Below are 14,031 nucleotides of genomic sequence, written 5' to 3'. Positions count from 1 at the left end.
AAATAAAAAAGCGACACACAGATTAAACCGGGCAGTGATTATGAGAATCTTCCAGATTTCAAGAGAAACTACAAAAACACAAGAGTTATAGAGAGGCAGTTAGTATCAAACTATCTACAGTAAAATGATTCCATACAGAGGGGTCGGTACAGCGTCTTCAGAGAGACTGTGGGTGGCTCTTAAAAGAGCCTTTGTGTTTATTTTTTTTTCAGTACATTGTGGAGTTTTACTTGGAGCTGGTGTACTTGGTCACCGCCTTTGTCCCTTCCGACACGGCGTGCTTGGCCAGTTCCCCGGGCAGCAGCAGGCGCACGGCGGTCTGGATCTCCCGGGAGCTGATGGTCGCCCGTTTATTATAATGGGCCAGGCGGGAAGCCTCACCCGCGATGCGCTCGAAAATATCGTTCACAAAGGAGTTCATGATGCTCATGGCCTTGGAGGAGATGCCGGTGTCGGGGTGAACCTGCTTCATCACTTTGTAGACGTAGATGGAGTAACTCTCCTTCCTCGACTTTCTCCGCTTCTTGCCGCCCTTGGCTGGTGCTTTACTCAAGGTTTTCTTGGCGCCCTTCTTGGGAGCTGCTTTCTTGTCCTCAGGTATTTTCAAACTCAATTTCAGGCCCAGAAATGACTCAAATCCGCTCCGAGCTCGGATTAAATAGGCAGCCCCACAGCCCTATGGTAATGAGGGTTTGGGGAAGGTAATGATTGTGATTGGTACTGATGTCACAATATTTTTCCTTTATCGATCTGATTGGATATCTGAAGAAACCAATCAGATTTAATACCTGCCACCAATCACAAACACGCTCACACTGCACCTTGTCCGGTTTCAGCAATTTGTTCCGAACTGTTGCAGTTCTGCTTCCGGCCAGTAGATGTCCCCAAACCCCGGGTCATTGAAGTTTACAGATGAGAGAGGGACAGAAGATAAACTCATTCTTCACATTATATTGCACGGGTGGGATTTTCAAAAACTGGGAATGGAGAACATTTTATTGATAAAACATTAGTTGTAATGCTGTATTAAATGCTTGTAATGAATTTAGGGGGTATTATCTATACTGACTAAGCTTGCTGAAAGGCGGTGCAAATGGCCTTTGAATTTCCATATAGAAAGGTGTGAGGTGGTGCATTTTGCTCGGGGGAATAAGGAGGCCACATACTGCTTGGAAAATAAGAGTCTAAATGGAGTCGAAGAGTAAATGGATTTAGGGGTACAGATTGACAAATCTTTAAATGTAGCAACACAGGTTGATAAGTCCATAAAAAGCAAACACGGAGGTTTGTTTCTGGAGGAGTAGAATTGAAAAGCTGATAAGTTATGTTGAACTATAATTTAAACTTTCAAACCTTCTGTCAAACTGTTAAACCTTCCCTTTCTGAAATCCGTGCTGACTATTCTTTATTATATTTTCGGTTTCTCGATGTTTTTTCTATTGCAGCATTGAGTAAAAGATTCCATGATCATTCCTACCACCGACCTTTAGTTCCCTGGACTTGTTCTATCTCCTGTTTTAAAATATAAGAATCACATTAACTGTCATCCAGTCCTCTGGCACTATTCCTTTTTGTGATGATTTTTTCTATATATGTAACAGTGCCTCTGCTGTCCCTTCCCTTGCTTCATTTAATATGCACGGATGCAATCCATCTGGACCAGGAGTTTAACCACCCTTTCTAACTTAAATGTCTTGATATCTTTATTGACCTCTTCCTCTAATATCATGTTCACCCTTTTAATCTCCCGGGTAAATACTGAGGCAAAGTAATAATTCAATATTTCTGCCATTTCGCTGACGTTATCTGTTAGTTTATCTTGTGCATCCCTTCGTGGCCCTCAGATATTCTGATTTTCCTTTTGTTATTTTTGTGCCTGTGGAATAATTCACTATTTCTTTTTGTATTCCTTGATAATTTGATTTCGTAGTTCCTGTTTGCTTCCCTAATTGTTTTTGTGACTTCTTCCTAACCTCTTTCCATTCGCTTTTGCCATCACCTTATTTAATATCAAAGAATGAGAAATTCCATCAGCTTGTTGTGTCTGTTCAGGGGCTGATGTTTGGGAACTACTTATTGTCTATGATTAAAGTGCCAGAAATCAAAAGGGAGCAATTCACTCCGAAACTCCACAGAAACACTCTATTTCTCCCTCCGAGTGAACTAAGGTGCTATAATGGTGAGTAGAGCTGCCTTCCAAACAGTTAATTCCAACAGGTTTGAATCCCAGTTCGCTGAATTCAGAAACACCAAGACTGGAACCGAATTTGATGATGTTCAGAGCGATAGTGTTTCCAAAACACAAACGGGTCAAATTTACATAAAAATACTTTTAAAATTCATTTATTTCTCCCATAACGTTGAATTTAACTCTGATCCTTTGTATTATTATGTGCCCTGATCTGTACGGTGGATACGGAACACAATTGCCCGGATTCAGTGAAATTAATTGATTTTCTGCTGATTCCCGTTCCTTATTTCAATTATGTCGGATTAACCTTTCTGATCTATGGAAGGGTCATAGTCCTGAACCGTTAACCTGAGCTTCCCTTCTCCACAGATGCTGCCATACCTGCTGAGTCTTTCCAGCATTTTCGGTTTCAATTTTTTCTATATTTTATCCCTTTCACTTTTGACGGTCGCCGTTGAAACTTGCAGATTTGCCCTCAGTTTTTATTTGTGTTTCAGTTCGGTTTATTTGAATTAATATAAATCGAGTCCTGAGAAATCAGACAGAAATCTTGTGCAATGTCGAGTGAAACATAATGTGGCAACTTTCGAATGAGCAAAACAAAAACTTTATTATGAATCAATTGTCTAATTTTTCACGGACAAAAGATGAAAAAGTACGAGAGTAGAAGTTACAGAGAGAAACTATTTCCTCACATTACACATTGTCCTGAATCTGGAACGACGAAAGATAATGTGAATTTGTTCCACTCTGTTACAGTTCTCACTTATGGCCAGTAGATGTCAGACTGCATGTGAGTGTGGGATTAATTCTCTGTCTGTCAGTCTCTGTTACTGTATGTGAGTCTGATATTCATTCTGTATCCGTCAGTCTCCAGTACAGTCTGTGAGTGTGGGATTCATTCTGTATCTGTCAATCTCTGGTACTGTATGTGAGTGTGATATTCATTCTGTATCCGTCAGTCTCCAGTGCAGTCTGTGAGTGTGGGATTCATTCTGTATCTCTCAGTCTCTGGTACTGTATGTGAGTGTGGGATTCGTTCTGTGACTGTAAATCTCTGGGAATGTGTGTGAGTGTGGGATTCATTCTGTATCTGTCAATCTCTGGTGCTATCTGTGAGTGTGGGATTCATTCTTTGACTGTCAGTCTCTGGTATTTTATCTCAGTTTGGATTCATTCTGTAACTCAGTCTCTGGGCAAAGTGCAAGTCTGGATTCGTTCTGTATTCTTATTTCAGGTTACAGTATGGTGTTTCAAACTGTATCTTTAAGTCATTAATGTATGCAAATCTTTCATCTAGCATTAATTTGTAAATATGGATACAGTTTCGGATTTTATTTTAATCAAACAACGTGTGTGAGTTTTGTTGTCGGATTACATTTTAATCTCTGTGAAGATAATGTACATTTCAATCTTTTACTGTGAAATTATTGGACTGGTATTTATTGTGTAGCTCAGTCTGGGCTAATGGAATTGATATTGTATCTTTCAGTCTGACACTGTATGAGATTTTTCGACTGGTATGAAATGTGTGGTTCAGACTGTACTAATGGAATTGACACTCTAACTTTCAGTCAGACACTGCGAGAGATTTTTGGACTAGTTTCTGATGTGTAGCTGAGACTACACTAATGGGATTCACACTGTCTGTTTCAGTATGATGATGTATGTGAATTTTGGACGGTATATAATGTGTAGCTCAGTCTGCACGAATGGAATTCAGACTGTACCTTTCAGTCTGACACTGCACAATATATTTAGACTGGTTTGTAAGGTATAGTTCAGTCTGCACTAATGGAATTGATACTGTATCTTCCAGTCTGACACTGTGTGAGATTTTTGTACTGGTATGTAACGTGTCGGTCAGTCTGTACTAATCAAATCGATACTATATATTTCAGTATGATACTGTATGTGATTTTTGGACAGGTATCTAATGTGAACCTCTGTCTGCAGTAAAGGAATTGATATTTTATCTTCCAGTACGATACCTTATGCGAATTTTGGACTGGTATATAATGTGTAGCTCAATCTGCACTAATGGGATTGATACTGTATCTTTCAACTTGACACTGAGATTTTTGGACTGGTATGTGATGTGTAGCTCAGTCTGCAATAATGGGATTGATACAGTGTCTTTCAATCTGATACTGTATGAGAATTTTCGACTGGTATCTAATGTGTACCTCAGCCTGCAGTAAAGGAATTGAAACTGTACATTTCATTCTGACACTATGAGGTTTTTGGACATATGTGAGTCAAATATGGGTAACATCTGAACTGGTATCTAATTTATATCTCAGTGTACACTATTGTCATGAATATGGCATCTTTAAACTCATAATGTGTGTGAGTTGTGGGCTGGTATTTAATTTGAATCTTGGAGTACACTATTGTGATTCATTCTGTATCTATCGATCAGTACCATGTGTCAGTTCTACCTGGTATTTAATTTGCAGCTAAGGCTGAACGAATGTGAGATTAACACCGTGCCTTTCAATCTGATACTGGGTGTGATTTTGGACTGGGAAATATTTATCTGCCGGTCAGCGATACTGAGTCATTGTGAAATGGGAATTATGTCTTTCTCTCCTGCTCTCTTTGACTGTTGGATTGGGATCAGTGCGCGACTGACTATTTCTGCTGTCTGAGACTGTGGGACTGATGACTTGTCTGTGTCTCTGTGCTCTGTGAGTGATAAGGTACCTACTGTGTGTGAGAAGGAGCTGGCTGCACTGACTGCTCTTTGTGCCCCGGGTGGAGTAAACATCACACTGATTCTGGGTCCTTCAAGGATTTAACTGTAGGAAGAAAAAGTATGTCTTGTAATTCAAGAACAGGTGAAGTAGAAAATAGAAAACTGATCAATTGAATCTCTGTTAATAATCATTGTAATAACCACAAATGAAAACCAGCGATACAAAGTGTCAGTGTCTGACTCAACTGCAGTACTGCAGCACTCAGCTTCTGCACACCAAGTGTGTTGGGCTGTTTTACAACAATTTAGTGACATCCAGACACAACCGAACCCCTGCACTGATCCATGAATGGGACTACCGATGGGGACGGGACCGTTGCACACATCAGATTTCTAATTCCCTCTCCCTTGGAATGAACAGTTCAACCGAAACAAAACAGCCGCTGTTCAAAATGAGTCCTTCAAACTTCTCACCTGATGCCTGCAATAGGTGCTCTTTGTATAACTCCCCACATCCTTTCTGTCCGGCTCTGTTTACTGTTCAGTAACAAACAGTAAAGTTTAATGGACAGGTATAAAAAAATCAGATTTAATACCTGCCACCAATCACAAACACGCTCACACTGCACATTGTCCGGTTTCAGCAATTTGTTCCGAACTGTTGCAGTTCTGCTTCCGGCCAGTAGATGTCCCCAAACCCCGGGTCATTGAAGTTTACAGATGAGAGAGGGACAGAAGATAAACTCATTCTTCACATTATATTGTACGGGTGGGATTTAGAAAAACTGGGAATGGAGACGAGCTCCAAGTACATTTTGTTTGACCAAACACTACTTGTAATGCTGTGTTAAATTCTTGTAATTGATTTCGGGGGTATTGTCAATACTGAGGAAGACTGGGACAAAATAAACTTGCAGAACGGCCGTGTAAATGGCCATTGAATTTCAATATAGAAAGGTGTGAGATGCTGCATTTCGCTACGGGGAATAAGGAGGCCACATACTGCTTGGAAAATACGAGTCTAAATTGGGTAGAGGAGCAATGTAAATCATCCTGAGAAATCAGAGAGAAACACTGCGCAATGTACAGTGAAATATAATGGGGCAAATTCACAACTATCGAATGAGTGAAAGAAAAACATTATTATGAATCAATTGTCTTCATGTTTCACCGTCAAAATGTGCAAAAATACGAGAGTAAAATTTACAGACAGAAACTTTCCTCACATTGCACATTGTCCTGTTTCTGTAACCATGACAGATAATGTGAATTTGTTCCGCTTTTTTACAGTTCTCGCTTACGTCCAGTAGAGGTCAGTTTTTGGTACTGTATATGAGAGTGGGGTTTATTCTGTATCTGACAGTCTCTGGTACTGTATATGAGAGTGGGGTTTATTCTGTATCTGACAGTCTCTGGTACTGTATATGAGAGTGGGGTTTATTCTGTATCGGACAGTCTCTGGTACTGTATATGAGAGTGGGGTTTATTCTGTATCTGACAGTCTCTGGTACTGTATATGAGAGTGGGGTTTATTCTGTATCTGACAGTCTCTGGTACTGTATATGAGAGTGGGGTTTATTCTGTATCTGACAGTCTCTGGTACTGTATATGAGAGTGGGGTTTATTCTGTATCTGTCAGTCTCTGGTACTGTATATGAGAGTGAGGTTTATTCTGTATCTGTCTGTCTCTGGTACCGTTTTTGAGAGTGGTGTTTATTCTGTACCTGTCTGTCTGTCTCTGGTACTGTATATGAGAGTGGGGTTTATTCTGTATCTGTCTATCTCTGGTACTGTATATGAGAGTGGGGTTTATTCTGTATCTGTCTATCTCTGGTACTGTATATGAGAGTGGAGTTTATTCTGTATCTGACAGTCTCTGGTGCTTTATGTCAGTGTGAGGTTAATTCCATCACTGCCAGTCTCTGGTGCTGTGTGTGAGTGTGGAATTAACTATGTACCTGTCAGTGTGAGTGGGATTCATTTTGTATCTGCCATTCTCTGCTGCTTTATCTCAGTGTGGGATTCATTATGTAATTCAGTCTCTGAGACAATGTGCAAGTTTGAATTAATTCCATATTCTTATTTCAGTTCAGAGTATCGTACTTGAAAATGTATCTTTAACACTCCAAATTATATACAGTTCTTTGTCGAGTATTTGATTTGATAATATGGATGCACTTTTCGATTTTCTTTAATCAAACAATGTGTGTGAGTTTTGGAGTGGTATTACCTCTTAATCTCTGAAATCTATTGTGAATGATAATGTACCTTTCAATCTGTTCACGTTGAAATTATTGGACTAGTATGTAATGTGTAGTTCAGTCTGCAATAATGTGATTAATTCTGTGTCGGAGTCTAACACTGTGAGAGACTTTTGGACTGGTGAGTAACATATAGCTCAGTCTAGGCTAATGGAATTGAAATTGTATCTTTGAGTCTGATATGTTGTGACATTGTTGGACTGCTATATAATCTGTGGCCCTGTCTGCACTCACGGAATCGATACTGTATCTTTCAGTCTAATATTGTATGAGATTGTTGGGCTGTTATTTAATTTTAGCTCAGGTGGTGTGAATAGAATTTAAACTATACCTTCCAGTCTGATCATTTATGGGGTTTGTGGACTCGAATGTAATGTGTAGCTCAGTCTGTACCAATGGTATTGATAATGTTTATTTCAGTATAACATGAGTATTACCAATATATCGAATATGCAGCTCAGTCTGCACCAATGGAATTGACACTGTATCTTTCAATCTGACACGATGAGATTTTTGGACTGGTATGTAATGCGCAACTCAGTCTGCAGTAATGTCATTGTGAGATTCATTCTGCATCTGTCAGTCTCTGGTACTGTTTGTGAGTGTGAGATTCATTCGGTATCTGTCAGTCTCTGGTACTGTATGTGAGTGTGAGCTTCATTCTGTATCTGTCAGTCTCTGGTACTGTATGTGAGTGTGAGATTCATTCTGTATCTGTCAGTCTCTGGTACTGTTTGTGAGTGTGAGATTCATTCTGTATCTGACAGTCTCTGGTACTGTTTGTGAGTGTGAGATTCATTCTTTATCTGTCAGCCCCTGGTACTGTGCATGAGTGAGATTCATTCTGTTCCTGGTATGGTGTGTGAGTGTCGGATTCATTCTATATCTGTCAGTCCCTGATACTGTGCGTGAGTGAGATTCATTCTGTTCGTGGTACTCTATGTGAGTGTAGGATTCATTCTATATCTGTCAGTCTCTGGTACTGACTGTGAGCTTGGTGTATATTCTGCATCTGTGAGTCTCAGGGGTACTATATATAAGTGATGGATTCATTCTGTATCTGTCAGTCTCTGGTGCTGTATGTGAATGTGGGATTCATTCTGTATCTGCCATTCTCTGCAACTTTATCTCAGTGTGGGATTCATTCTGTAATTCAGTCTCTGAGACAATGTGCAAGTCTGAATTCATTCTGTATTCTTATTTCAGTTTACAGTATCTTATTTGAAACTGTATCTTTAATACTTTAAATTATATATAGTTCTCTGTTGATTATTTAATTTGTAAATATGGATTTCTTTTGATTTTCTTTAATCAAAGAATGTGTGTGAGTTTTGGAGTAGTATTACATATTAATCTCTAAACTCTATTGTGAATGACAATGTACCTTTCAATCTGTTCATGGTGAAATTACTGGACTGGTATGTAATGTGTAGTTCAGTCTGCAATAATGGGACTAATTCTGTCTCGGAGTTGAACACTGTGTGAGATTTTTGGACTGGTAAGCAATATGTAGCTCATCCTGAACTAAAGGAATTGATACTCTATCTATCAGTCTGATACTGTATGAGATTTTTGGACTGGAATGTGATGTGTAGCTCAGTCTTCAATAATGGAAGTGATACTGAATCTTTCAATCTGATTCTCTAAGATTTTAGGACTGGTGAGTAACATGTAGCTCAGTCTGTGCTCATGGAATTGATGTTGTATCTTTGAGTCTGATAGGATATGAGATTGTTGGACTGCTATATAATGTGTGGCTCAGTCTGCACTAATGAAATCGATACTGTATCTTTCAGTCTAATGTTGTATGGGATTTTCAGTCTTGTATGTATTGTACAGCTCAGGCGGTACTAATAGAATAGAAACTGTATCTTCCTGTCTGCTCATTTATGAGGTTTTTGGACTGGTATATAATGTGTAGCTCAGTCTGTACCAATGGTATTGATACTATTTATTTCAGTATAATACTGAGTATTTACCAATATATCTAATATGTAGCTCAGTCTGCACTAATGGAATTTATGCTGTATCTTTCAATCTGGCACCAGGAAATCTTTGGACTGGTCTGTAAAGTGTAACTCAGTCTGCAGTAATGTGACTGTGATATTCATTCTGTATCTGTCAGTTTCTGCTACTGTATGTGAGTGAAATTCATTCTGTTCCTGGTACTCTATGTGAGTGTGGGAATCATTCTGTATCTGTCAGTCTCTGGTATTGTGTGTGGATGAGGGATTCCTTCTGTATCTGTCAGTCTCTGGTATTGTGTGTGGGTGTGGGATTCATTCTGTATCTGTCAGTCTCTCGTATTGTGTGTGGGTGAGACATTCATTCTGTATCTATCAATTTCTGATGCTGTATGTGAGTGATATCAATTCTGTATCTGTCAGTCTGTGCTACAGTGTGTGAATGTGGGATTCATTTTGAATCTGTCAGTCTCTGGTACATTGTATGAGTTTGGGATTTATTCCATATATCAGTCTCTGGCACTCTATCGGAGTGTGAGATTCATTCTTTATCTGTATCTAATTTGTATCTCCATTTACAGTATGGCATTCAAAACTGTATCTTTAATACCTTAATGTATGAATATTATTTCCCAGTCTTTAATTGGTAGATAATGATATATTTTAAAATGTAATGCTGTCAGATATATTCAGATAATGTGGGCACTTTTTGGACTTCTATTAAATCTGTATCGATGGGAACACAATTGTGAATTAGTGTATCCTCCAAACTGATATGGTGACATTTTTGAACTTGTATATAATGTGGAGCTCAGTCTGCATGAATAGAATACTGTATATTTCAGTCTGAATCTGTGTCAATTTTTTTGTAATGGTTTTGAATGTGTAGCTCAGTCTGCACTCATGGAATTGATACTGTATCTTTCAATCTGACACTATGAGATTTTTGGACTGGTATGTAATGTGTAACTAAGCCTGCATTGATGGAATTGATACGGTATCTTTCAGTCTGTGACTGTGAGATTTTTGCACTGGTAAGTAATTTGTAACTCAGCCTGCACTAATATAGGTGACTGTGAGATTCACTTTGCATCTCTCAGCATCTGGTACTGCATGTGAGTGTGGGATTCATGCTGTATCTGTCACTCTCTGGTACTCTATTTGACTGTGGGATTCATTCTGTATATACATACTCTGGTACTGTGTGTGGGTTTTGAATTATTTCCATATATGCAGTTTCTCATAATGTTTGTTAGTGTGGGATTCATTCTGTTTCTGTCAGTCTCCGGTGCTGTGTGTGAGTGTAGGATTCATTCTGTATCTGTCAGTCTCTGGTGCTGTGTGTGAGTTTAGGATTCATTCTGTATCTGTCCGTCTTTGGTACTGTGTGTGAGTGTGGGATTTATTCTGTATTTTCAGTCTCTGGTGCTGTTTGTGACTGTGGGATTCATTCTGTGTCAGTCAGTCTCTGGTACTGTGTGTGAGTGTGAGATTCATTCTGTATTTGTCAGTCTCTGGTGCTGTTTGTGACTGTGGGATTCATTCTGTGTCATTCAGTCTCTGGTACTGTGTGTGAGTGTGGGATTCATTCTGTATTTGTCAGTCTCTGGTGCTGTTTGTGACTGTGGGATTCATTCTGTGTCAGTCAGTCTCTGGTACTGTGTGTGAGTGTGGGATTCATTCTGTATCAGTCAGTCTCTGGTACTGTGTGTGAGTGTGGGATTCATTCTGTATTTGTCAGTCTCTGGTGCTGTTTGTGACTGTGGGATTCATTCTGTGTCAGTCAGTCTCTGGTACTGTGTGTGAGTGTGGGATTCATTCTGTATCAGTCAGTCTCTGGTACTGTGTGTGAGTGTGGGATTCATTCTGTATCTATCAGTCTCTGGTACTGTATGCCTGTGTGTGATTCATTCTGCATCTGTCATCTCTCGTACCATACTTGAGTGTGGGACTGAATTTATGTCTGGCAACCTCTAGTACTGTATGTGAGTTTGGGATTCCTTCTGCCATCTGTCAGTCTCTGGTACAGTATGGTGAGTGTGGGATTCATTCTGTGTCTGTGTGTCTCTGTCCTGTATTTGAGCGTGACATTCATTCTGTATCTGTATGTAATTATTCTCTCAGATTATATTATGGTATTCAATACTGTCGCTTTAATATCTTAATATTTCAGTAGTTCTTCTCATTATTTAATTGGTAAAAATGGATACACTTTAGGATTTGATGCTGGAGGTTTTAATCAGATAATTTGTGTGCTTTTTGGACGAGTATTAAATGTGTATTTCTGTGATTACTATTGTGAATGATAATGAATCTTTCAAAATGATTTGGTGAATTGGTATGTAATGTGTAGATCAGTCTGCACTAAAGGAATTGATTCTGTAACTTTAAATTTTATTTTATAAGATTTTTGGACTCGTGTGTAATGTGTATCTCAGTCTGGACTAATAGAATTGATACAGTATCTTTAAATCTCATACTATGAGTATATTATAAACTGATATCTAATTTGTTTCTCAGGTAACACTGTCACAGCATTTCTCAATCTGATACTGTACGTGAGTTTTGGACTAGCAATTTGTATTCGAATGGTACACTATTTGAATGGATACTGCATGTATTAAACTCACATGTGTGTGAGAGTTCTGGGCTCGAATTCAATAGGAATCTCGAGGAACGTTATTGGGATTCAACCTGTACCTTTCAATCGGGTACCATGTGTGATTTCTATCTGGTGTTTAATGTTGCCCTATTGTGAGATTGACACAGTGCTTTTCAATCTAAGAGTGTGATTTTGGACTGGGATTTTTGTATCTCCCTGTCAGTGGGACTGAGTTAGGGGGAAATGGAACAGTGTCTGCGTCACCTGTTCTGTTTGACTGTGGATTGAAAATGTGTCTCTGAAACTTGGGATCATTGTGGGACTGATTACTTCTGCGGTGTGAGATTAAGGAACAGATGACCTGTCTGTGTCACTGTGCTCTGTGTGTGTGATAATGTACTTACTGTGTGTGAGAAGGAGCTGACTGCACTGTTCCTTGTGCCTCGGGTGGAGGAAATATCACATTTATTCTGGCTCCTTCGAGGGTTCGCCTGTAGAAAGAAACGTATGTCTGGTAACTCAAGAACAGGTGAGGAAGAAAATACAGAAGTGATCAGTTTAATATCTGTTAATAATTATTTTGAATATCCATAAATGTAAATGAGCGATTCAAACTGTGTCAGTGTCTGACTCCACTACAGTACTGCAGCACTCAGCTTCTGCATAACAGGTGCGTTGGGCTGTTTTACAACAATTTATTAAATCCGGACACAACCCAACCCCTCCACTAACACATAAATGGGACTACGCGATGGGGCAGGGACCTTGGCACAGGTCAGGTTTCTCATCTCCTCTCCCAGGGGACTAACCGTTCAACTGAAAGCAATCTGCCGCTGTTTAAAATGTGTCATTCACACTTCTGACCTGGTGCCTGCAATAGACGATCTTTGTAGAACTCCCCACATCCTTCCTGTCCGGCTCTGTTTCCACTCTTCACTGTCCATTAACAATGAACAAGGTGAGACTGGAACTAAACCAGGAACATTCACTGCTGGTTTGGGGAGAGAAAGCAGCAATGATTTTAAATAGCAGGTTCTTCCCATTCTGTCTCCCTTCCCCTGGACACACCCTGTTCACACACAGCCCGAGAATGACCTCTCCCTTCCCCCGCTCACTCCATGTTCCGGGACCAGTTCCTGATCCACTCCGCCTCTTACAAACAGCCCCCGGACTCCCCCTGACCTTCCCCCGGACTCAATGCCGATCTCTGAGCCCATCTGCGGACACGGTCCCGAAGCGATGAGCTGCTGTAACGAGGCTGCTCTTTGCTCCCTTCCCCCGGGGGCCGTGATCTCTCCATTCCCGGCTGTTTTAAACCATCTTCTTCCGCTCACTGAGGGAATGGCGCCCACAGGCCGAGCTGAGGGAGGGCAGCGCGCATGCGCTCTTCTGCACCCCACGTGTCAGCGCAGGGGGCGGGGCTGAGTCACGCATGCGCAGATATCTGGTTTAATTCCCAATACAAATATCGATGGAAACTTTCCCCAGTTGGAATTTTTCAGAGTCTGAGCAAAGGAAGTGGGTCTGGGGGAAAGGTCAGAGGGAATGGGGTCCACAGGCAGTGCAGGATCAGGCACCAGAATGGGAAACAGATGGGATTCCACCAGTGCCTAACGCTGGAATCCAGACTGACTTTACAATCTCGAACTATTAAACTAGATGTTTCCATCCCTGCTCTTTCTCTCGGGATCTTTTGATGGAAAAGAGTCTTTCAGAGATAAAGTGGGCGGCTCGGAAATGAGCCAATTGGTTCTGTTCATTCTTGGTCCCTTTACTGATAATGAAACTTGTGACTCCGTAACTGGAGGCCGGATTCCTCGAACCAATCCTGGAGAAACATGGGAGGAAAGTGGGAGTCGGTGTATTTGCTGGGACCGTGTAGGATTAATATCTGACGGCAACAGTCCCAGTTTATTTCAATCGGAATGAAACTCACGGTCACTGAGAGAAATAGAGAAGGGCCCTGAGCTGCAAAATTGCAGAGGGTACAACACGCAAGAGAGGGTTAAATGCGTGACACTGTCCCTGAGAGTGGGATTAATAATGTGTCTGTCTCTGAAATAATATCAGTGAGAGATGAGACTGCATCATCTGTCACTCCAGCTTGGAATGGCAATTGGAATGGAGAATTTTCCAATTTGTTACTGGGTGAAAACGGGACATTGCAGGTCAGTTTCTCTCTCTCTTTTGTACAACATATGAAGGTGGAATACTGCTGCTGAGCGTGATACAGAGACACTGATGGGAAGCGTATGGCTGATACTCTGCCTGTCTGTATCTCTCTAGCGCTGTACAGAAGGTGGGATACTGTTTGC

At 40.4% G+C, this 14,031-nt stretch overlaps 1 protein-coding gene and 1 long non-coding RNA gene across 2 annotated transcripts; both read right to left on the bottom strand.

Annotated features, from left to right (window-relative positions):
* Window positions 1-226: 226 nt before the first annotated feature.
* LOC137316679 (histone H2B 1/2-like) lies at window positions 227-1,996 on the bottom strand. Its single transcript, XM_067980524.1, has 2 exons — window positions 1,974-1,996; window positions 227-608 (listed from the first exon to the last, which is right to left on the bottom strand). The coding sequence occupies exons 1-2, from the start codon at window positions 1,994-1,996 to the stop codon at window positions 227-229; spliced, it is 405 nt and encodes a 134-aa protein (XP_067836625.1).
* Window positions 1,997-2,831: 835 nt separating this feature from the next.
* Window positions 2,832-13,074, bottom strand: LOC137316774 (uncharacterized). Its single transcript, XR_010961597.1, has 3 exons — window positions 12,581-13,074; window positions 12,121-12,207; window positions 2,832-4,992 (listed from the first exon to the last, which is right to left on the bottom strand). It is a non-coding gene; the product is annotated as an uncharacterized lncRNA (long non-coding RNA).
* Between the last annotated feature and the right edge of the window lie 957 nt (window positions 13,075-14,031).

This window comes from Heptranchias perlo, unplaced genomic scaffold (assembly GCF_035084215.1).
Source record: "Heptranchias perlo isolate sHepPer1 unplaced genomic scaffold, sHepPer1.hap1 HAP1_SCAFFOLD_60, whole genome shotgun sequence".
Lineage (NCBI taxonomy): Eukaryota > Metazoa > Chordata > Chondrichthyes > Hexanchiformes > Hexanchidae > Heptranchias > Heptranchias perlo.
The sequence above is the reverse complement of the archived record's forward strand: the minus strand, read 5'-3'. Positions and strand labels throughout refer to the sequence as shown.

What these genes read in the sequence shown, in the direction of transcription:
- LOC137316679 (XM_067980524.1), bottom strand. Translation starts at nt 1,996, where the DNA reads ATGGCAAAAGCGAATGGAAAGAG. An exon ending in GCAAAAGCGAATGGAAAGAG is followed by an intron (nt 609 to 1,973) that starts GTTAGGAAGAAG and finishes CCTGAAATTGAG; the next exon opens with TTTGAAAATACCTGAGGACA.